This window comes from Mustela nigripes, chromosome 13 (assembly GCF_022355385.1).
Source record: "Mustela nigripes isolate SB6536 chromosome 13, MUSNIG.SB6536, whole genome shotgun sequence".
Classification (NCBI taxonomy): domain Eukaryota; kingdom Metazoa; phylum Chordata; class Mammalia; order Carnivora; family Mustelidae; genus Mustela; species Mustela nigripes.
Genome location: NC_081569.1, coordinates 25,858,548 through 25,883,574, shown reverse-complemented (window position 1 = coordinate 25,883,574; position 25,027 = coordinate 25,858,548). Strand labels below are relative to the sequence as shown.

At 40.6% G+C, this 25,027-nt stretch overlaps 1 protein-coding gene across 1 annotated transcript in view; it reads left to right on the top strand.

Annotated features, from left to right (window-relative positions):
• Positions 1 to 25,027, top strand: part of OCA2 (OCA2 melanosomal transmembrane protein) — a 415,724-nt gene that overhangs the window by 253,657 nt on the left and 137,040 nt on the right. The window contains exons 20-21 of the mRNA XM_059372062.1: positions 15,527 to 15,620; positions 23,404 to 23,497. Of these exons, the coding sequence (XP_059228045.1) occupies positions 15,527 to 15,620; positions 23,404 to 23,497 (188 nt within the window). The remainder of the gene's footprint in view (positions 1 to 15,526; positions 15,621 to 23,403; positions 23,498 to 25,027) is intronic.

The window sequence follows — 25,027 nt, the reverse complement described above, 5'->3', positions numbered from 1 at the left end:
CTTATTTTGCTCAGCATAATACCCTCTCATTCTATCCACGTCATCACAAATGGCAAGATTTCATTTCTTTTGATGGCTGCATAGTAGTGTTCCATTGTATATATATGCCACATCTTCTTTATCCATTCATCTGTTGATGGACATCTAGGTTCTTTCCATAGTTTGGCTATTGTGGACATTGCTGCTATAAACATTTGGGTGCATGTGCCCCTTCAGATCACTACATTTACTAGCCTCCCTTTAATTGTTAATTATCTTGCACTCAGTCAGGAGCTATCATTCTCAGAGTCCTGGATTGGATGTTAATTGTAGGGGTTAGAGGTCAGGCAGCAAGGCATGTGTCTTCCTGCTTAGACAGCTGAAAAAGGGCTTTACATGTATTTTTAGATGAATTGATACTACAGTATTTAAATATAAGTGTATATATTTAAAAGAATGATGGAATGCTTTTGTTTGATAATGTCAACATACAGTAGCAATTACATTCTTGGGAACTATTTTAAATTAGCATGACAAATTTTACATATTAACTTAAAATGTATGAGCTAGCCACATTTTTTTCCCCCGGAATTCCTTGGGGACATAGGTGAAGTGACCAGCCCAGTGTTGGACACTCAGCTTGGTGTTCTTGTACTGGGCTCTGTGCTGGGCTGTTGCAAATAATATTTCAGGGGGTAGTGTGATGGCTGTCCTAGGATGACCCTGTAGCAATATCAAGAAAAGAAGTTGTTTTGTGCAGACCTAAATCCAAACTAGCAATCTCAGAGGAACACAGAGGGTCCTGGCTCAGCACATCAAGTAGTGTGTGTAGCCCTGGCTGGCATCCCAATGGGCCTTGAGGTAGGCAGCCGTCCAACCTCACATGCATTTCTCCCTATGTTGGGGATCACTTGCAGCCCAGCTGGGATCAGTCCAAGCAGAGCCTTTCCCAACACCTGCATGATTTTCAACATCCACAGGGCCATGATTCAGGATTCACTCCTCCTTGGTTTCTTTCCAGGGTCTCTTTCCACAGACATCCATTGTGTAGGACTGAAAGCAGCTCATTTTGATGATGTATGGAAGATCTGGTAATTGATTCCCTTAATAATACCCATGTGCTTTAGCTCCCTTAAAGTTTTTTGTACCGCTAAAGAGAAATGTAACCCAGTTCCGGACCCTGCTTGTTTGTGGCTGATAACTTTGTGACCCAGCTCAACAGTCCTTCTGGCTAATCCACCCTCCTTTACAGTCTCTTTCCTCCTTAAACACCTATCTGTCATGACTATTATTATCTCTGTGTATTAATCCTCAACTCCCTTGCCTCTATTTGGTTTCAGCCTTCCTTTGGCAAAGTACCCCCTGTTGCCAGGTTAAGTCTGTCTCCTTTTCTTCCCCCCCCCCCCCATATGCACACATAGTGGAGCAGAGCAGCAAGTCCTACATTGCCATCTTGCTTCCCAGCCACAGCACAGCATTTCCCTCATGGCTCCTCACTGCTGCCTGCCACACAACTTCTCCCTGGGCCTCGTTCTCCCAAGAGTCTTGACGACTTCTGCATATGTCTTATCTCCCTTTGAGCCTCCAAGTGCCTTTTCCTTCCTTCCTAGAAGTTGATGACTTTGCTTCCCTTTTGTGAAGCAAAGATGAAAGCAGTCATGTGGAGATTTCACAAACAATGACCACTGTAGGTGCCTAGTACATACTACATTCCTTCCAGTTATATGGGGGGAATTCCTATTCTCAGTGGAGGCCAGCACGTCCACCCAGCACAAAAGCCAGAGTTCTTTCCTCCATAATGTTTTTTTCACTCTCTACTGCATCATTCTTATCAATATCTAAACATGCTACCATCTCCCTCTCATGAAGAATCTCAATGAGCCATGCAACTCTGTGACTCCCTTCCCTTTCTTCTACTTCCTTTAACAGCCAAACTCTTTGAAATCACTGTCTATCCTTGCCATCCTCATCTTGCTGTAATCCTTCTTCATTTTTCTCTTGACCCCACTGCAAGACCTCATGATATTCACCTTTGTGAGAAATCCAGTGATGCTCCTAGTTCTCTTCTAACCTGGCCTGTCGGCAGGTTAGAGGCAACCTCTCTTCTCCTTGTGCTCCTTTCCCTGTTTGACTCCTCAAGGTTCTCCTCTTATTCATGCAGCCATTCCTTCTTGGTCTTCTTCCAATGGCCTTCTTCACCTTTCAGCTCCCAAACACTGGACTCAGTTATGGCTAATTCATTCCCTAGACTCATTGCAAGTGGCCTTATCCAAGTTCATGCTTTAAATTCCATCCACTCCTGGGCTTCTCTGCAGACTCCAGGGCTCAGGTATCCAGTTGCCCCTTCACCTCTCCACTGAGCTAAAACATGCATCTCAAACTTAATGTGCCCCAAATCAAACCCTGATATGTCCTTCCCAAATCTTACTCATTTTCATAAAAATGTCATTTTCTCAATTTCTCAGGGCTCCAAATCCTAGAACCAGTCTGAGCCCTTGTTTTTTCTTACAACATATAGCAAGCTGTCCCTTGAAGCTTCTAAATATGGCCAATTTCCATAGCCTTTATCATTGCCCCCAAATCCTAGCCAACATTCCCCACCTGTGTATTGCAGTTACCTTCAAATTGTTCTGTTTCCACTCTTGCTCTACCAACAAGCATCTATTCTCCACTGAGGATTTCCACTTTCCTCAACACAACTCAGTTTTGCAGTGCCTACATGCCTTGCTGATCTGGCCATAGTCACCTCTGATGTCACTTCCTATCAGTCTTCTCTTTATCCACTTAGCTCCAGTTACACTGACCTCCACAGCTTTCCTTGGACATGTCAAGCAAGCTCCTGCCTTTTTACTTTCTATTCCTTCAGGCTGAGACTCCTTGCACAGATCGTTAGGAGCTTAGTCTTACCTCCTCACCTTTCATTAAGTTTTCTTAAAATATTACCCAGTGCTAAAGTGATGCTCCCATTTCCTTTTTGCTTATTTTTTTTCTCCACTTTTTAAAATATTATGTTATGTTAGTCACAATACAGTACATCATTAGCTTTTGGAGTGTTCCATGACTGACCATTTGCATATAGCAGTGAGTGGTCCTTGCAATATGTGCCTTCCTTAGTACCTATCATGGGGCCAACCCATTCCTCTGCCCCTTTCCCTCTGAAACCCTCACGTTATTTCCCAGGGTCCATAGTCTCTCATGGTTCATCTCCCCCTCTGATTTCCCCCCACTTCATTTTTCTCTTCCTACCCCTAATGTCCTCGTGCTATTCCTTATGTTCCACATATAAGTGAAACCATATGATAATTGTCTTTCTCTGCCTGACTTATTTCACTTAGCGTAATCCTCTCCAGTTCCATCCATGTCAATGCAAATGGTGGGTATTCATCCTTTCTGATGGCTGAGTAATATTCCATTGTATGTATGGAGCACATCTTCTTTATTCATTTGTCTGTTGAAGGGCATCTCATCTCCTTCCACAGTCTGACTATTGTGTACATTGCTGTTAAAAACATTGGGGTGCATGTGCCCTATTTTTCACTACATCCATATCTTTGGGGTAGATACCCAGTAGTGCAATTGCTGGATCACAGAATAGCTCTATTTTTAACTTTTTGAGGAATCTCCTGAACTGTTTTCCAGAGTGGCTGTACCAGCTTGCATTCCCACCAACAATGAAAGAGGGATCCCCCCTCTCCACATCCTCTCCAACATTTGTTGTTTCTTGCCTTGTCAATTTTTGCCATTCTAACTGGTGTTAGAAGGCATCTCAGTATGGTTTTGATTTGAATTTCCCTGATGGCTACTAATGTTGAGCATTTTTGATGTGTCTGTTAGCCACTTGTATGTCTTGTTTGGAGAAGTGTCTGTTCATGTTCTCTGCCCATTTTTTGACTTGATTTTTTGTTTCGTTTTTGTTTTTGGGTGTTGAGTTTGAGAAATTCTTTATAGATCTTGGATACCAGCCTTTTATCTGTAGTGTCATTTGCAAATATCTTCTCACATTCTTTGGGTTGCCACTGTTTTGTTGACCATTTCCGTTGCTGTGCAGAAGATTTTATTTTGATGAAGTCCCAAAACTTCATTTTCACATTTGTCTCCCTTGCCTTTGGAGGTGTGTCATGAAAGAAATTGTTGTGGCCATTGTGGAAGAGGTTACTGTCTGTGTTCTCATCTAGGATTTTGGTGGATTCCTGTCTCACCCTGAGGTCTTTCATCCATCTAAAGTTTATCTTTGTGTATAGTGTAAGACAATAATCAAGTTTCATTCTTCTATACATACTGTCCAATTTTCCCAGTACCATTTATTGAAGAGATGTCTTTTTTTTCCACTGGATTTTTTTCCTGCTTTGTTGAATATTAGTTAACTATAGAGTTGAGGGTCGATTTCCTGGAGATTCTATTCTGTTTCATTGATCTATGTGTCTGTTTTTGTGCCAATGCTATGCTGTATTGGTAATCATAGCTTTGTAATATAACATGAAATCAGACAATGCGATGCCCCAGCTTTGTTTTTCTTTTTCCACTGACATCCCCCCCCCCCAAAAAAAAGGATAGATTTGTTTGTTTGTTTGTTTATTTATTTTAGAGAGAAAGAGAGATTGGGAGTACAAATGGGAGGGGAAGAGGAAGGAGGAGAGAAAATCTCAAGCATACTCCACACTGAACATGGATCTAGATGCAGGGGTTGATCCCAGAGTCCTGAGATCATGACCTGAGCAAAAACCCAGAGTCAGATGCTTAACCAACTGGTGCTCTGTCCCCCTGAAATTTCTTAAGTAAAACCTAGTCTTCTCTCAGAGGTGCTTTTGTTTGTGGATTTCTGTCTAATTGTTCATCTTTGAGAAGTTACTGAGACTGGGTCTCATACTCCACCATTTTGGTGACAGCACTCCAATTATCTCTTGTATGAGATGAGTTGTTTCTCTCTTGCTGATTTCAATATTTTTTCTTTTGTCTTTTGGATGTGATGATTTGGCTATAAAATATCTTAGTGTGGGTCTCCTTGAGTTTATCCTATTTGTAGTTCATGGAACTTCTTGAACATGTATATTCATGGATTTCCTCAGACTTGGAAAGTTTTTGGTAAAATATTCAAATATTTTCTCTGCCTCTTTTTTTTTTTTTTTTTAATCTTCTTTTGGGACTTCTATAATACAGATGTTGGTATGTTTGATGGTTCTCACAGGTTTCTGAGGCTCTCTTAAATTTTTTTTCATTCATTTTTCCTTCTGCTTCCCAGACTAGATCATTCCAAATACCTTATCTTTAAGTTTGCTGACTCTTCCTTTTGCCTGGTAAAATCTGCTGTTGAATTATAGTGAGATTTTATTTATTTATGAGTTGTGCTTTTCACCTCCAAAATGTGTACTTCATTCTTTTTTATAATTGTCTCTTTATTAATATTCTTATTTTGTTTATATATCATTTTCTTGATTTTATTTTTTTCTTTGTGGTTTCCTTTTGCTCATTGAATGCATTTGAGATAGTTGAATTAACATCTTTGACTAATAATTATAATGTCTGGCTTCAGGGATGGTTTATGTCAAAGTATTTTAAATTTTTTTTTACCTGCAAATGGACCATATATATATATTTTTAAAGATTTTATTTATTTGACAGACAGCGATCACAAGTAGTCAGAGAGGCAGGCAGAGAGAGAGTGGGAAGAAGGCTCCCTGCTGAGCAGTGAGCCTGATGTGGGGCTCGGTCCAAGGACTCAGGGATCATGACCTGAGGTGAAGGCAGAAGCTTTAACTCACTGAGCCACCCAGGTGCCCCTGGACCATATATTCTTATCTCTCTTTTTTCTTTTGCGATAATTGCACAGCTCTGTGAATATATTAAAAACAATAAATTGTAAATTTTTAAATTTTTAAAAATTATTTATTGATTTATTTATCAACATATAATGTATTATTTGCTTCAGGAGTATAGGTCTGTGAATTATCAGTCTTAACACAATTCACAGCATTCACCATAGCACATACTCTCCCCAATGCCCATAACACAGCCACCCTATACCTCCCCCCACCCCCCAAAAATGCTCAGTTTGTTTAGAGATTAAGAGTTTCTTATGATTTCTCCCTCCCCAGAGAGGGGAGGTATAGGTGTTTCATTTTTTGCTCCCTAACCCCCATGACCTTCCTCTCAAATTCCTCATATCAGGGAGATCATATCACTTAGCATAATACCCTCTGTTCTACCCATGTTGTAGTAAATGGCAAGATTTAGGGTTTTTTTTATGGCCTCATAGTATTCCATTGTGTGTGTGTATATATATATATATATATATACACACACTCACACACACACACACACACACACACATACCATCTCTTCTTTTTTTAAATTTTTGTTTTTTTAAATTTCTTTTCAGTGTTCCAGAATTAATTGTTTATGCACCACACCCAGTGCTCCATGCAATACATGCCCTCCTTAACACCCACCACCAGGCTCACCCATCCCCTCACCCCCATCTCCTCCAAAACCCTCAGTTTGTTTCTCAGAGTCCACAGTCTTTCATGGTTTGTCTCCCCCTCCAATTTTCCCCAACTCACTTCTCTCCATCTCCCCATGTCCTCTGTGTTATTCCTTATGCTCCACAAAATAAGAAAAAACATATGACAATTGACTCTCTCTGTTTGACTTATTTCACTCAGCATAATCTCTTCCAGTTCCATCCATCTGGATACAAAAGTTGGGTATTCATCTTTTCTGATGGAAGCACAATACTCAATTGTTTATATGAGCCATATCTTCTTTATCCATTCATCTGTTGAAGAGCATCTTGGTTCTTTCCACAGTTTGGTGACCGTGGCCATTGCTGCTATGAACATTGAGGTACAGATGGCCCTTCTTTTCACTACATCTGTATCTTTGGGGTAAATACCCAGGAGTGCAATGGCAGGGTCATAGGGAAGCTCTATTTTTAATTTCTTGAGGATTGTCCACACTGTTTTCCAAAGTGGCTGCCCCAACTTACATTCCCACCAACAGTGTAAAAGGGTTCCCCTTTCTCCACATTCTCTGCAACACTTGTTGTTTACTCTCTTGTTAATTTTGGCCATTCTAACTGGTGTAAGCTGATATCTCAATGTAGTTTTGATTTTAATCTCCCTGATGGCTAGTGATGATGAATATTTTTTTTCATCATAGCCATTTGTATGTCTTCATTGGAGAAGTGTCTGTTCATGTCTTCTGCCCATTTTTTTGATGTGATTATCTGTTTTTGTGTGTGTTGAGTTTGAAGAGTTCTTTCTAGATATTGGATATCAGCCCTTTGTCTGTAGTGTCATTTGTGAATATCTTCTCCCATTCCATGGGTTGCCTCTTTTTTTTGTTGACTGTTTTCTTTGTTGTGCAGAAGCTTTTGATCTTGATGAACTCCCAAAAGTTCATTTTCATTTTTGTTTCCTTTGCCTTTGGAGACATATCTTGAAAGAACTTGCTATGGCCAATGTTAAAGAGGTTACTGTCTATGTTCTCCTCTAGGATTCTGATGGATTCCTGCCTCACACTGAGGTCTTTTATCCATTTTGAGTTTATGTTTATGTATGGTATTAGAGAATGGTTGAGTTTCATTCTTCTACATATAACTGTCCAATTTTGTCAGCACCATTTATTGAAGAGACTGGCTTTTTTTCCACTGTATATTTTTTCCTTTTTTTCGAAGATTATTTGATGATAGAGGTGAGGGTCCATATCTGGGCTCTCTACTCTTTTCCACTGGACTATGTGTCTGTGTTTATGCCAGTACCATACTGTGTTGGTGATCACAGCTTTGTAGTAAAACTTGAAATCAGGCAACGTGATGCTGCCAGTTTTGTTTTTCTTTTTCAACATTCCCTTAGCAACTTGGGGTCTCTCCTGATTCCATGTAAATTTTAGGATTGTTTGCTCCAGCTCTTTGAAAAATACTGGTGGAGTTTTGATTGGAATGGCATTACAAGTATAGATTGCTCTAGGCAGTAGAGATATTTTAACAATGTTTATTCTTCCAATCCATGAGCATGGAATGGTCTTCCATCTTTTTGTGCCTTCTTCAATTTCTTTCATGAGTGTTCTGTAGTTCTTCAAGTACAGGAACTTTGGTTAGGTTTATTCCCAGGTATCTTATGGTTCTTGTTGCTATATTAAATGGAATCGATTCTCTAATTTCCCTTTCTGTATTTTCATTGTTAGTGTATAAGAAAGCCACTGACTTCTGTACACTGACTTTGTATTCTGCCACATTACTGAATTGCTGTATGAGTTCTATTTAGTTTGGGGGTGGAGTCTTTTGGGTTTTCCATATAAAGTATCATGCCATCTGCGAAGAGAGAGAGTTTGACTTCTTCATTGCCAATTTGGATACCTTTTATTTCTCTTTGTTGTCTGATTGCTGTTGCTAGGACTTCTAATACTATGTTGAACAAGACTGGTGAGAGTGGGCATCCTTGTCATGTTCCTGATCTCAAAGGGAAGGCTGCGAGCTTTTTCCCATTGAGAATGATATTCTCTGTGGGGTTTTCATAGATAGATTTTATCAAATTCAGGAATGTTCCCTCTATCCCTATACTTTGAAGCATTTTAATCAGGAACAGATGCTGGATTTTGTCAAATGCTTTTTCTGCATCAATTGAGAGCACCATGTGGTTCTTATCTTTTCTCTTACTGATTTTTTTCTATCACATTGATTGATTTATGAATATTGAAACATCCTTGAAGCCCAGGGATGAATCCCACCTGGTCATGATGGATAATCTTTTTAATGTACTGTTGGATAATATAACTAGGACCTTGTTGAGAATCTTAGCATCTGTATTCATCAGGGATATTGTTCTGAAATTCTCCTTTTTGCTGGGGTCTTTGCCTGGCTTGGGGATTAGAGTAATGCTGGCTTCATAAAGAGAGTCTGGAAGTTTTCTTTCTGCTTTGATTTTTTGAACGAGCTTCAGGAGAACAGGTGTTATTTCTTCTTTGAAAGTTTGGTTGAATTCCCCAGGGAATCCATTAGGTCATGGGCTCTTTTTTGGGGGGAGGTTTGTGATCGCTGCTTCAATCTCGTTACTCGGTATTGGTCTATTCAGGTTGTCAATTTCTTTCTGGCTCAATTTTGGAAGTTTATAGTTTTCCAGGAATGCATCCATTTCTTCTATGTTGCTTAACTTATTGGCATATAACTGTTGGTAATAATTTCTGATGATTGTTTCTACCTGTTGTTAGTTGTGATCTCTCCCTTTTCATTCATAATTTTATTAATCTGGGCCTTCTCTCTTTTCTTTTGGATTAGTTTGACCAACTTTTCTTTTGGATTAGTTTATTGATCTTATTGATTTTTTTTCAAAAAGCCAGTTTCATTGATGCATTCTACTGTATCTCTAGTTTCTTTTTTTTTTTAATTTTTTATTTTTGATAAACATATATTTTTATCCCCAGGGGTACAGGTCTGTGAATCAACAGGTTTACACACTTCACAGTACTCACCAAATCACATACCCTCCCCAATGTCCATAATCCCACCCCCTTCTCCCAAACCCCCTCCCCCCGGCAACCCTCAGTTTGTTTTGTGAGATTAAGAGTCACTTATGGTTTGTCTCCCTCCCAATCCCATCTTGTTTCATTTATTCTTCTTCTACCCACTTAAGCCTCCATGTTGTATCACCACTTCCTCATATCAGGGAGATCATATGATAGTTGTCTTTCTCTGCTTGACTTATTTCGCTAAGCATGATACGCTCTAGTTCCATCCACGTTGTTGCAAATGGCAAGATTTCATTTCTTTTGATGGCTGCATAGTATTCCATTGTGTATATATACCACATCTTCTTGATCCATTCATCTGTTGATGGACATCTAGGTTCTTTCCATAGTTTGGCTATTGTGGACATTGCTGCTATAAACATTCGGGTGCCTGTGCCCCTTTGGATCACTACATTTGTATCTTTAGGGTAAATACCCAATAGTGCAATTGCTGGGTCATAGGGCAGTTCTATTTTCAACATTTTGAGGAACCTCCATGCTGTTTTTGTATCTCTAGTTTCTATCTCATTGATCTCTTCTCTAATCTTGATTGTTTCCCTTCTTATGTGTGGAGTTGGCTTAATTTGTTGTTGATTCTCCAGTTCTTTAAGGTGTAGAGACAGCTGGTGTATTCTGGATTTTTCCGTTTTTTGAGGGAGGTTTGGATGGCTATGTATTTCCTCCTTAGGACCGCCTTTGCTGTATCCCATAGGTTTTGGACAAAAGCGTCTTCATTCTCATTGCTTTCCATGAATTGTTGACGTTCTTCTTTGATTTCCTGGTTGATCCAAGCATTCTTAAGCTTCCAGGTGTTTGAATTCCTTCCAAACTTTTCCTTGTGATTGAGCTCCAGTTTCAATGCATTGTGATCTGAGAACATGCAGGGAATAATCTCAATCTTTTTGTATCTGTTGAACCCTGATTTGTGACACAGTATGTGGTCTGTTCTGGAGTAGGTTCCAGGTGCACTCAAGAAGAATGAATATTCTGTTCTTTTAGGGTGAAATGTTCTGTATATATCTATGAGGTCCATCTGGTCCAATGTGTCATTCAATGCCCCTGTTTCTTTATGATTTTCTGCTTGAATGATCTATTACTGAGAGAGTCGGGTTAAGATCTCCTAGTATTAATGTATTCATATCAATATGACTCTTTATCTTGACTAACAGTTTTCTTATGTAGTTGGCTGCTCCCATATTGGGGTCATAATATTTGCATATGTTAGATCTTCTTGATGGATAGGCCCTTTAAGAATGATGTAGTGCATCCTTCTGTATCTCTGACTATAGTCTTTAGTTTAAAATCTAATTTATTTGATATGAGAATTACTATCCCAACCTTCTTTTGAGACCCATTGGCATGAAAGATGCTTCTCCATCCTTTACTTTCAGTATCCTTAGGTTCAAAATGGGTCTGTTGTAGACAACATATGGATGGGTTCTGTCGTTCTACTCAGTCTGCAGCCCTGTGCCATTTTATGGTAGTGTTTAGGCCATTCACATTGAGAGTGATTATTGAGAGATTTTTTTTTTTTAATTGACATAGTGTTAGCTGTGAAGTTCTTGTTTGTATAGATTGGCTCCATAAATTTCTGTTCTGGGACACTCTTGGGTTTTTTCCTCATTTATAGAACACCCCCTTAATATTTCTTATAGTGCTGGGTTGGTGCTCACATATTCTTTTATACCTTGCTGGTCTTGGAAGCTCTAAATCTCTCCATCCATTTTGAATGTTAGTCTTGCTGGATAAAGTATTCTTGGCCGAATTATCCATTCATCTGTTGATACACAGCTAGATTCTTTCCATAGTTTGGCTATTGTGGACATTGCTGCTATAAACATTTGAGTGCATGTGCCCCTTTGGATCACTACATTTGTATCTTTAGGGTAAATACCCAGTAGTGCTATGGCTGGGTTATAGAGTAGTTCTATTTTCAACTTTCTGAGGAACCTCCATACTGTTTTCCAGAGTGGCTGCACCAGCATGTATGCCTAGCTGGTTCAGTATGGAGCTATGAGACTTTACCTCTTTTTTATGTTTTTAAATTTGTTGTTCTTGTTTTTCTTTTGTTGAGAACTGGGCATTTTGGGTGTTATTTCAATGTTGTTGTGTCTTGAAGAATAGGGAGGCCTGAGGAGAGGGAGAGAGTTGGGGGATAGCTGGTCAGTAGAGCTGTCAGAACACCCATAACATTTATGAATTAATTGTGCCATTTTATTTGAGTGAAGTTCATGGTGCTCCATAGCATTTAATAGTAACATCAAAGATCACTGATCACAGATCACCATAACAAAAATAACAATAACGAGGGATGCCTGGGTGGCTCAATCATTACGTGTCTGCTCTTGGCTCAGATCATAATCCCATGGTCCTGGGATTGAACCCCACATCCGGTTCGCTGCTCAGTGGGAAGCCTGCTTTTCCCTCTCCCACTCCCCCTGCTTGTGTTCTGTCTCTTGTTATCTCTCTCTACATCAAATAAAAATAAATTAACAATAATGAAAAAGTTTGAAATATTGTGAAAACTACCAAACTGTGACACAGAGACCCAAAGTGAGCAAATGTTGTTGGAGAAATGGCTTGCCAATTGGCTTGCTCCATGCAAGGTTTCCACAGACCTTCAATTTATAAAAAATGCAGTTATCTGTGAGGAACCATAAAAAAAAGTGTGATAAAGAAGGTATGCTTGTATTGTTTTGAGTTGAATTGCATCTTCCCAAAAGATAGGTTAAAGTCCTAATCCCAGGTTCCTGAGACTGTGACCTTATTTGGAAAAATGGTCTTTATAGAGATCATTAAATTAAAATTAGTTCATTAGGATAGGCCCTAATCTTATATGACTCGTATCCTTATAAAAAGGGGGAGTTTGGATGCAAAAGCAGGCATGCAAAGAAGGAAGAACATATGAAGACACATAAGGTGAAGTTAACTATGTCACTGGAGTGAGACACCTAAAAGCAAGGATTGGTGGCAACCATCAGAAATTAGGAGAGGCAGCAAGAATCTTCCCCTAGAGTTCAGGGAAAGCATGGTTCTACTAACAGGATTTCAGACTTCTAGTGTTTATAACTGCAAGATAGTGTATTTCTCTTGTTTCAAGCTACTTTGTTTTGGCAGCCCTAGGAAATTTAGACTGTTACTTTACAGTTGTTCTCTTCAATAATTGTTTGCGTAGAGAGGTGGATTTCTAAAGACTCCTACTCTATCATCTTCTATGACATCTTTATTTATTATTTAATTTTTCTCTCTCTCTCTGCTTACTCTAATGTAAGCTCTATGAGGGCAGGGAATTTTGTCTTTAATAAGAGATGCTATGTGGACATAACAATAACAGACAAATTGGTCATTTATGAATAATTATTGAGTGCTTTAAGACAAAGAAACATGGACAAAGTAATATGGTTCCACCCTGGTGAAGTGAGGTGTGTGTTAAATGTGACTATGGAAGTACGTTCTGGGCATAATGTGATATAAAACCTCAGCCACTTTGGGAAAGTCACGGAAGGTTCCAGAGGACAGATGTCCAATATTATGTGACGTTGCACTTTGTTTGCTCCTCCAGAGAGTCAAAACTTCAAGTTTGAAACTGCCTTTGTGACAGCATTTGGGTTCATTATGAGAAAACAGAAGCTAAGATTGGAACCTGCCATGAGAACTGCTCAGGGGTTCTTGGGCAAGGAGTTTCTATTTCTGTATCAGATAGATTTCCTAGGATGTTTTCTTTTCCATTTCAGTTTTGGGTCTACCAAAAATGAAAAAGGAGCTTTCCTAAATGCTCCTTATGACCCAACAAATAGTAAGAGCTCATTCTTAGACCTTACAAGGCCACCCTGGATAACTGTATGCAGGGCTGGCAGAGCAACCTATGCAGTAGGAGTGTGTGCAGTAGGTACATAGGACTGCTGGTTGGCTGCAGCCTACTGGTCAGTCTCTTCTGGGGCTGTTGGGGCCCCCTCAACACATCCTTCCTCTGGGTACCCCATAAGGTAGCAGTATTTCCTAGGGCATACTCTTATCGTGACTTAACCTAAAGCTCCATGGAGGCTTGCAGTAACAGGGGTGCTTCTTTCTAGTCAACCTACCTTTCATTGGTTCAAGCAGGTCACTGGCCAAGTCCATTGTCAGTGGGATGGGGGAGTGGATATTTTTGCCTCACTGGAAAATATTGCAGAGGCATTCATGTGAAGTACTATTGTAGGGATAAAGAACTAGGGAGTGAAACTGACCTGCTCTCCAGAAAAGCATGGTTCTGCTGCCCCCCTGATTCTCTACAGCAAATGAAATCCCATGTCCCATATCTTCACATTGGTTTCAGCTTTCTGCTTGTGACTTTGGGAAATCCTTTCTGAACAGGTTACCATTGGAGCTCCCCTCATCCTGCTCTTTAGAGATGTTCACACAAGGAAACTTCCCTGAGGCAGCTGATTCAAGGTTCCCTCCTTAACATCTTGTGGGCTGAGGTACCTAGCAGTGACAATATAGACCAACATTCCCCCCAAGCCAGCTGAAAGTAGACCTCATAGCTACATCCTCCCTCTGGCTACATTCTTTACATCAGCAACATGATTCACAAGGGGACATGCTTTTGGAACACAAATTTGTTATAAAACGTTGCAAGTGCTACATGTTTCTTTGATAACAATAATGTAAAATTCATCTCTGTCAAAAAGGTACACTGGATGCTGGCATGGACTGTGTTCAGGTTCCAGTTTGGTCACTTATAAGATATGTATCTTTCTATGCCTGATTTCCTCATATATTGATTGAAGGAATAAGAAATACACCTGAGGGATGTCTGAGGATTAAATAAAATGATAAATGCATAGAGTTAGTATAGGACTTAGTCCACTACAGGGCTAAGAAATGCTAGTTAGGGGATGCCTGGGTGACTCAGTCAGTTAAGCAGCTGCCTTCGACTCAGGTCATGATCTCAGTGTGCTGGGATCGAGTCCCACATCAGGCTCCTTGCTTGGCAGGGAGCCTGCTTCTCCCTCTGCCTCTGCCTGCCATTCGTCTGCCTGTGCGCTCTCTCTCTCTCTGACAAATAAATAAATAAAATCTTTAACAACACAAAACAAACAAAAAATCTTCAAAAGAAAAAAAGAAAGAAAGAAACACTAGTTAGATGGTTATGGTTATGGTCTTAGCCATTGTAAGATATCCTACAGGACTTTACCCCACTTAAGATCCAAAACCATAGTCAGGGCAGTTGAGCCAAAAAAAGACCATTTAGTTGGTCATATGGCTGGAAACAAAAACATACCAGTGGGCTCAAACTCTAGGTTTTGTGGATTCTGAAGTTTACTTTGGTTTCCTATTGAACATCCTATGCTTTTTTTTTTTTAAATTTTTATTTCTTTTCATGTAACAGTATTCATTGTTTTTGCACCACACCCAGTATCTGTGCCCTCTCTAATACCCACCACCTGGTTCCCCCAACCTTCCACCCCCTGCCCCTTCAAAACCCTTGGATTGTTTTTCAGAGTCCATAGTCTCTCATGGTTCATCTCCCCTTCCAATTTCCCTCAACTTCCTTCTCCTCTCCATCTCCCCTTGTCCTCCATTTTATTTGTTAGGCTCCACAAATAAGTGAAACCATATGATAATTGACTCTCTCTGCTTGACTTATTTCATTCAGCATAATCACGTATTCAACATAGTATTAGAAGCCCTAGCAGCAGTAATCAGACAACAAAGAGAAATAAAAGGTATCCGAATTGGCAATGAAGAAGTCAAACTCTCTTTCTTCGCAGATGATATGATTCTTTATATGGAAAACCCAAAAGTCTCCACCCCCGAACTACTGGAACTCATAAAACAATTCAGCAACGTGGCAGGATACAAAGTCAATGTACAGAAATCAGTGACTTTCTTATACACTAACAATGAAAATACAGAAAGGGAAATTAGAGAATCGATTCCGTTTACGTCCTATGTTTCTTATGGTTTACTGAAGGAGTGCTTTGGATCTTGCAAATCAGTCAGAGTACAGGAAGCTCCTCTGGGTTTCCATCGATGTGATTTTAGTGTTTTTTTTCCACTACAGATTCCTGTGCTCCTGAGCCTTAGCCAAGACCCCGAGGTCAGCCTGCCTGCACCACCACTCATGTATGCCTTGGCCCTTGGTGCCTGCTTAGGAGGTAAGGGGGTGCTGATGTATGCAGGGAACGGGCCCCAAAGTGATGGTTTATACATGCCTAATTGAAAATTAAGGAGAGTTTGGATGATTTCCCGAGTAGAAACTCACCTTCAGCTTTGACTAAAGCAGATCTAGTGAAGTGAAGCCTGTGACTTTACACCCTCCGCAGAATTTCCCCAGAAATTCCAAACTGCAACCTGAGGATGATCATTACTGACATCTCAAAGTGAATATGCTCCCACACCGTGCCCACACAGATGTGGCTTATGTTTAGAAACAGATTTTGAATCAGAAGACATCCTCAGTTGCAGTTTCTTATTCCCTCCCATAAGGGGTTGCAAGTGCTGAACTAGAGGCTCTAACTTAAGAGTAAGAAGAAAGATTTAAGATCAAAGGTTTTTCTTTTTTGGAGAGGGATACTGTCCTTTAGAGAATTTGAGAAGTGAATTAGTGAAAGTGTCAGGAGAGACTAACCTCTGGTGAGCAAACAGAAGGGTTTTGATAATCTTTTGAGGGAGCCGTGTTAGAGTTAAGAGTCTTTCTCATATTTAGGAGGCCTAATCACCTTTGGGAACACAAGAGGATTTTGGAGAATCTTAGATAAACATACTAGATACACTTTAAGTTGTTATTCTTAAATCTAGACATGTTTAGATAATCCAGCTTGCTTTGTTATTTGATCCCTATAAATCAATAACTTTCTGTTTAGTTTATCTCTTTGTTTATAAAGGGGGATTACTGTTATTCAGTGAAGTTGCAATGATTTCTGGAGGCAGCTAATTCACCTCATTCAGCATTTGAGACCTCAAGTTCTTCTGAGACTATAGACCTGTTAAAATAGCCCCCATTTATGCATTAGCCCCCTGGAAAAGTGTTCATAGCTACATTTAACACTATTGATAGAATCCAGGGGCACCTGAAATGTGCTCTCTGTGTGTGGAATTTTGTTCATTAAACCTCACTGAGCATCTGCTATAACTTGACATTGTGCTTTTGAGAAGGGAGACAATCACCTAAGCTAAGGTTACGCCTTAAACAGATATGTCCTCTCAAGATGGAATGCAGAGAGTGCTTAGGGAGCACCAGAGACAGACTCTAGTCTAGTCTAGTTCCCTCTAGGGAAAGTCTGAGAAGGTCCTCCAGGGAAACTTTTGAGCTTGGTCTCAAAGGGTGAGAAACCTCTTTGGCTAGTGCTGATTCCCCAGGTTACAGACTGTATGATTCTATATATATGATATTCTTGAAGTGATACAGTTGTAGAAATGTAGACTAGATTAGTGGTTAGTGGGGGTTAAGTACAGGACAAGGTGGAAGGAAGATTGTCTTGCTATTATAAAAGGACAATAGGAGGGATCATTTTGGTGATGAAAATGTTGTTTATTTATCAAAGTCAGTATTCCAACTGTGATGTAGTTGTATAGTCTTGAATTATATTATCTTTGAAGGAACCTGGTAAATGGTACATGGAATATCCTCATATTATTCCTTACAGCTTCATGTAAATGTATAGTTTCTGCACAATAAAACTTCAGTTACAATAATAGAAAAAGAAAAAGCCATAGGGAAGAATTTTCTTATTGATTAAATCCACAATTACTAAATAATTGCTGAACTAAAGTAAATATAGATAGAGGGGCTCAATGAAAAATAAAGTCAAGGAAATATTCCAGAATCTAGAGGTATAAGTCAAAGAATAAATTATAGAAGAAAAATAATAAACACAAAAGTTCAATATGGGAAATCCAACACTGGACTCCAAGAAAATAAATCTCAGGAAGCACAGAACAAAATGAAGGAAGGAATTTATCTAAAAAAAAAAAAAAAAAATTAGGAGCGGATATTCCAGAACAAAAGCAGCACACGAGTGGATATATACCTAATGCCATCTTTCTGAAATTTTAGAACTCTATAGAGGCTTAGAAGCTTGCCCAATTGTCATACAATAGTAAATCTCAAAACTGGGCATCTAGCAGTTCAGCTCCAAAGTTTGTTTTCCTAAGCTCTCTTTGTGTTGAAAATAGGTAATTAGAAATACCAGGTTCAGGAAAAAAATGGTACAAAAATATTAGTGTTCAAATTTGAAGCAAGTTAAAATGAGACATGATCTTAAGCAAATGATAGACCATAAGAAATGAGACTTCATTGGGCCTTGGTCCTGGTTGATGTCTTGGCCCTACAGGGGTGGTATTTACATAGTCTTGGATGATGTGACTATTACTGACTGTTTTTCTCAGTTGGAACAAACCTATTTCCAACCCAGCTACTTGTAAAACATATTACGGTTGTTAATTTCCTTGACAATCAAGCTTTTTAAATTTTATTTGGAGGTATTTAGAACTCAAATTTAGCATTCCTTCCACTCTACCTGCTGATATACTTTTATTTCCAAAATGTGCATTGGACCTGCTCTCTGGCTAACCCCAAACCGCTCCCAATCTCTTCTCTTTTGTGTCCCTCTACTATAATAGTTGTTCTGGTAACTGGTCTATACAGTTGCATTTTGCTGACCAATAAGACATGAGGGAAACCTGTTTGGGAGTCTCCTCACATGGGTTTTGGCCTTCTGACAAAAATGTATTGGTACCAGTTCTTTTCCATGCTTCTTACCTTAGATGTGACCATGAAACCATCTGTGATGGGAGAGAGAGGACAAGAGAATTGTGAAGATCCGCCTCTGAAATTACTTATGAGACAATGACCTGATGCTTGGCAGCCTTCTGCCTCCAGGCTTCCTGTTACATGGGAGGAGATTTATTTTCCTTTGTGTGTGAAGCACTGTTATCCAGGTTTTCTATTACCTATAGCTGAAAACATTCTTAAAAGAATCAGCCATCCAAAAGAATGAAATCTTGCCATTTGCAACTATGTGGATGGAACTAGAGGGTATTATACTAAGCTAAATCAGTCAGTCAGAGAAAGACAAATACCACATGATTTCACTCATATGGGGAGTTTAAGAAACAAAGTAAAAGAACATAGGGAAAAAGGAAAAATAAAATAAGATGAAAACAGAGAGGAAGGCAAAACACTAGAGATGTTGAACTCTAGGAAACAAACTGACAGTTGCTGGAGCGGAGGTGAGTAGGGAAATGGGGTAATTGGATGATGGGCATCAAGGAGGGCATTTGATGTAATGACCACTGGGTTTTAATATGCAACTGATGAATCACTAAATTCTATCCCCAAAACTAATAATATACTATATGTTACCTAAATTGAATTTAATTTTTTAAGTTAATTTTATTTTTTCAGTGTTCCAAGATTCATTGTTTATGCACCACACCCAGTGCTGCATGCAATAGGTGCCCTCCCTACGACCCACCACCAGGCTCACCCATCCCCCCCACCCTCCTTCCCTCCAAAACCCTCAGTTTGTTTCTCAGAGTCCACAGTCTCTCATGGTTCATCTCCCGCTCTGCTTTCCCCCAATTCACTTTTCCTTTCCTTCTCATAATGTCCTCTGTGTTATTCCTTATGCTCCACAAGTAAATGAAACCATATGATAATTGACTTTCTCTGCTTGACTTATTTCACTCAGCATAGTTGAATTTAAATAAGGAATTAAAAAAAAAGAAACTGGTCAGTGAAACTTAATAAGTTAATGTAACACCTCCCAGGTTATGAGGCATTTAGGAGGTCAAATCACGTCATGCAAAGAAGTGACTGAAAGGCAAGTCTAGAGAAGGAGGTCAGGCTGTGAGGACATATCCCCGGGGTAGAAAAAGCTTTTGAGGAATAGCGATTGTGCCATCTGTGCTATATTCCTGAAAAGGTGGCTAGGAGCCTGATGTACAAAAACTGAACAACTGCCTTACATGGGAGCAGTTAGCACAGCCCTTGCTCATTTCTCTGCCACATCTTCTCTCTAAGGAAAGAGCTTGAATCATGTGGCTCCTCCCTTTACCCCTTTCTCCCCACCCAGCCGCCCTCATAATGCCCGCATTGTCACGCAGCCAGAGGACCAAGCTGCTACACCTTCCCTTGGATCCTTGAGACTCTCCCCATTCCATTCCCTGAATCTAGAAGCACTGTGGAACAAATTTACCTACCAAGCCAGTGCACTCTGGCAACATGAGGTGGGAAATGGAAAGGACCTTCCATTTTTTGGCAAGTGGTCTATTAAGGAATTCATACCAACTGTACTATGACAAGATATTATTGATCCAGACAATGCCATTTTAACTGGAAAGAAGGGGGTATTTTTTTCAATCATTAATCCCTAACAGGAGAGAATAAAATGTTGCTTTTTAGTTTAGGGCTCACACAAGTTGCTGAATGTGACCCTGGGCCACCTGTTAAGCTCCATGTTGTCCAGAAGCAGAGCTCTCCATGTCAAGTCATGGAGTAGCATTGTTTGGGGGTGGCAGGGCAGACACCACCCAGACACTGAGGGTCATGGTCTGCAAAGGAGGCTGGTGGGGCAGGATAATCTGAGGATCCTGGGCTTTGGCAGACTTTGGGAAACAATTGCAGGGCCTGATGGCTTACCAGGGTATAGAATTTCATTGACAGGTTTTCTCATCCAGAGCAGGAGCCAGCGGGTTGGCTGGGTCAAGGGGTAGGTATGTTGGTATAACAGCACCAAGAGAAGACTGTCTGGAGTCATCATTGTTGTGGAATAACTTCAGATGCTCTGCATGACTGACAATAGAAGAGCCTTGGGCCTTTATCATGCAGATTGAATCTTGCTTTCTCTGATCCTCTTCTGGAGTCAAAACAGTTGGTTCTAGTCCTGGACTGATCACTTCCTAGCCCTGATATTTCAGCATGTTCCCTTTCTGTGCCTTAGTTTCTTCTTGGAGACACTGGGGACCTCAGGGGTCATGGTGAAGATGAGATGCCAAGTCTTTAGAATGCTTCTGACACTGAAGAGACACTGAGTAGAAATCTGGTTTTGTCTTCCTCAAATCCTTCAGCAGAACTCATCCCATACTCAGACCTATATATGCCCCTATGTCTTGTTGAACCTGTTGTTTCTTCTCATTTTCTTGGTGCTTCCTAAATCTCTTCCTCCTTGGGGAAGCCCTACTACCTGGCCATGGCCTGGTGACCCTAGCCCTCTGAACATTTCTCTTGGCCTCTCTGATCTCTCATGCCTGCTATGCATCTCCTGTCTCTCTAGGAAGAGATTCCCCATGAGCCCCCAGAAGGTATGAGCTGATCTGTCCACAGAGGTCAGCTTGCTGGGTAGAAAGGAGAGCTGCCTAAGGCTAGGAAGTTAGAAGAAGCTAATATAAATCAGGGAGGTAGGTTGAGACAGATGTCAGCGTTGAGATGAAAATATAGACTCAGTTCTCTGACCTCTGACAAGAGGTCTCAGAGTGGTCCTGGAATCCTGGAATCACCTACATGAGCTTTCTATCACTACCATAACACATAGACAAACTTTATTATCTCAGCTATGCCTCTACTTAGAGTCTCATGAGGCCAAGATCAAGATGTCCCCAGGCTGTGCTCCTTTCTGGTAGCTCTGGGATGGATCTGCTTCTGAGCTTACTCAGATTATTGCTAGGATCCAGGTGTCTGGAGTTCTAAGATTGGGTCCCCATCCTTTGTTGGCTGTCAGAAGGGCTGCCTTTAGCTCCTAAAGGCCTCTCTTATTCTGACACTTGGACCTAAATCCCAGAGTTAGCAACACTGTGGAGTTCTGCTCATGGTGGGAATACCTCCACTCCCCTCTGGGTTCTCTCCTAGGATCCCTCTGACCCTCTGGGATCTCTCTGACTTTCCCTACTCCATTTCCTCTACCACCCCCACTGGGTTCTCTCTGACCCTCCTGGGATCTGTCTGACTCTCTCTTTGAGGCTTCTCTTCTGTTTCTAACTGGGGAAAGTTTTCTGCTTTTAAGGGTTCATGTGATTCAATGGGTCTACCCAGAAAATCCAGTGTAATCCCTCTCTTTCAGGGTCCATAACTTAAATTACTTCTGCAAAGTCCCATTTGCCATACAGGGTAACAGGATGACATAAGCACAGCTTCTAAGGATTAAGGTGTGGACTTCTTGGCCGTGGCTGTTGGGAACATTGATCTGCCTCCCACATCATCTGGAGCAAGCTGGTATCACTTATAGTCTGTGTGTCTCATAATCAGCTTCCTCTATGACCACCCTAAAGTCTGTCCTTCACACAGTAGCCTGTCATGTCAGCCTGTCATGACCTACTCTCTCCTTGGTCATGGGCAAATCCTCCACTGCCCTTCCTGATTCTCTGGGTAGGGCCATATACTCTGAAGTGCACTGAGAAATAGTGGGACTGTCACAAAAATGGGACACCAGGAACACAGTGGCCACAAGCAGAGTGGATCAACCTCAGGGAGGCATTACTATCACAAGGTTTGGGATCAGTGGCTGCAGGGTGCTGGGGAGACTCTGGAAGATTTTACCGAGTTCTTAAGAACCAAAAGTCTCATAATTTTGATTCCTCAACTATATTTCACCCTTTAAACAAGCATATAAATGGATGCAGCATGCCGTTTCAAAGGTTTTCACTGAAAAACCCAGTCTAAGTCTTCTATGGATGAAAAGCGGAGAGAATAAGATGAAGCTTGAGCTTGCTTTCATGAGCCTTTGCACAAGCAGTCCAGGCTGCATGCCTGACAGGAGGTTGTGTTGCCTGCCATGTGTTTCAAGGAGAAGGTAAGGACCATGAAGAAGGAGGGGAGCAGAAGCATGTGTTCAGTGGAGTGTCATCTGCACTGATATCTTCTCTGCAAGGAGATCTCCTAGAAAATAGGCTGAGGTTGTATGCCTCCTCTAGGAGAGAACTTCAGAAGTCCACATTGCTCTGTACTTCTCTCCATGCTCAGTGCCCCCAGAAGACCCAGAGATAATATGATGCTGGGTGCTCAGAAAAGATAGCACACAAGGGCTCAGCTTATGCAGCCAGGACTTCACCCTAGGTCCTCCTCCTCCTGCTCTGTTATTTATGTTGTCTGATTTCAGAGAGACTTCTCCCTTGTGCCAACATGCAGTAAGAAGCTCCATATTTGTGTCTCATAGCTCCCCATTCTTTAGGAAACAGAGAGTCTTTTCCTTAGTGGTTTATACACATATGTCAGAACTGAGTAAAACTGGGTGAGCCTGGGTCATATGCCTATTCCTGAACCCTGACATTTGTGGTTGGGAGTTAGAAGATGCTGATCAGTTTCATCAAGCAAATTCATCTTTCCCTGAATTAGTCAACATGTTGGGGGCTGGCCTTGGGCCATATCCCTTACCACAAGGTCTCACTAATATTTAAGCATGTACAGGTTATGATTTCCCACAGACCATGTACACTGTTAAAAAGGCTTTCACAGAATGGTATTTTATTATTGTCTTTGTTTGCATCCATCTTTCTATCCACAGTGTTTTCTGGTGAGTGTCCAGGCCTGAAGTCCTAAGAAAGTTGGTTCTTATCTGAGATCCCAATTCTACTGCTCTGAAAATACCTGTTCTCTCCTATGGTGGTTGGTCTGGCTTACATTTCCCTCTAAAATATAGGTGTCACCATGTGCCACAGTGATTTGCCAATTCTACTTAACATTTCTTCTTTTCTATTACATAGAGCAGTCATAGTCTTTTCTATAAATGAATTGCAGAATTTACAAGCAGCAAACTTATTTTCTGGTTATCAGTTTTTTGTTTTCTGCAGATATTTGCAAAGCAATCACTTTGATAGTACCTATAAAGTAATCATCAAATCAAAAGCCTGTGAGATGATTGCATATTTCAGAACAAAAGAGAACAGAAGCCTACCACTGAGACAAACTGAGATTTTATTTTACTTTTAAAATTTTGATTCCAGGCAATGGGACACTGATTGGAGCATCAGCAAATGTTGTTTGTGCAGGAATTGCAGAGCAGCATGGATATGGATTCTCTTTCATGGAATTTTTCAGGTACTTTAAAACTTATTTTAAATTTGTCTGCTTAATCCCTAAACTCACTTAATTAGAAAAAAAATAGCAAAGCAAAGTGTTAAGCAGGAGGAAAAGCATGAATTTAGCAATTAGACGTTAGTGTAGGTGAGTTTAGCTAAATAAATTAAAAATTTATTACTGGGATTAGCTTCATAACACAGAGCATGATTCAGATATTCTGAATAATTCAGATTGAGACTAGGGGTCAAGAAATAGTTTTAGGCTTGCTGGGTGTTTTATGTTGTTCTCTTGAAAATTCTAACAGAGATTTGTGACTTGACTATATATGACTGGGATGCTTAATGAGAGTCTGAAGACCTCCTACCAGACTGACCAATGAAAAAGCCTGCACTTGAAAGGACATGAGTGGGCACCTATCAGGAGGGCAGTACAGAGATGGAGTCCAGCATGGGGAAGAGTGGCCAGTGCTTGCTCCTGCAAAGGAGAAGCTGCTCCAAAGGAACAGGGCCCTTGTTGGGGTCCTGTCTCCCAGCATGCCTGTTTTCATGTGGCTCCATGGAGGCAGATGAATGGGCAGAATGAACATTGAGGGTCCCCATAAAACAGTGCTGCTAAAATAAACTGACATTCATTTGGTGTTGAACAAGATTTTTGTTAAAGTTCTTGGACTGTAAACTCACAGCTCATGTATGCACAGCAATGATTCTCAGAACCAGTCCTGCTTAAGATTGGAACAGCAGCTCTGCCTGAGAGGCAGAGTGACCTGCAGCCTGTGGAGGCTGTGACCTTGGGCTTTGGCAGGGCACTACTTGGCTGGGCTGAGCTTGGTAGAAAACCCCAACTGTCATACCCAGGTAAGAATCAACATCAGCCTCTACATATAACACTGAATTTTGGAAGACTTAAATACTGACCATTTGTGTTGTTCATGAGTGGCTAATAATTCTTGACAATTTTTTTAAAAAGATTATTTATTTATTTATTTAACAGAGATCACAAGCAGGGCAGAGAGAGAGAGGGAAGCAGGCTCCCTGCTGAGCAGAGAACCTGATGCGGGGCTCGATCCCAGGAGCCTGGGATCATGACCTGAGCCAAAGGCAGAGGCTTTAACCCACTGAGCCACCCAGGTGCCCCAATTCTTGACAATTTTGACAATTTTGATGGGACACTAACATTTATTAATCAACACTCCTGGAAGACTTGGGCATGGGATGGAGGGACAAGACTGGGCAGGGAGCCAAGGGGATACTTGAACATACGTCTCAGCAGAACTCTGACACATTGCTTCCCCCACAGCTAAGAGACAAAATCTGAAACTTAGCAATTGACCACTTCTTAGTGTTTAGATGTCATCAGTCTCTGCCAAGCATAAAAGGCATAATCCGATCAGTTCAACAAGAGTTTTCTTTCTTTTTTTTTTTTAATTTTTTATTTTTTATAAACATATATTTTTATCCCCAGGGGTACCGGTCTGTGAATTACCAGGTTTACACACTTCACAGCACTCACCAAAGCACATACCCTCCCCAATGTCCATAATCCCACCCC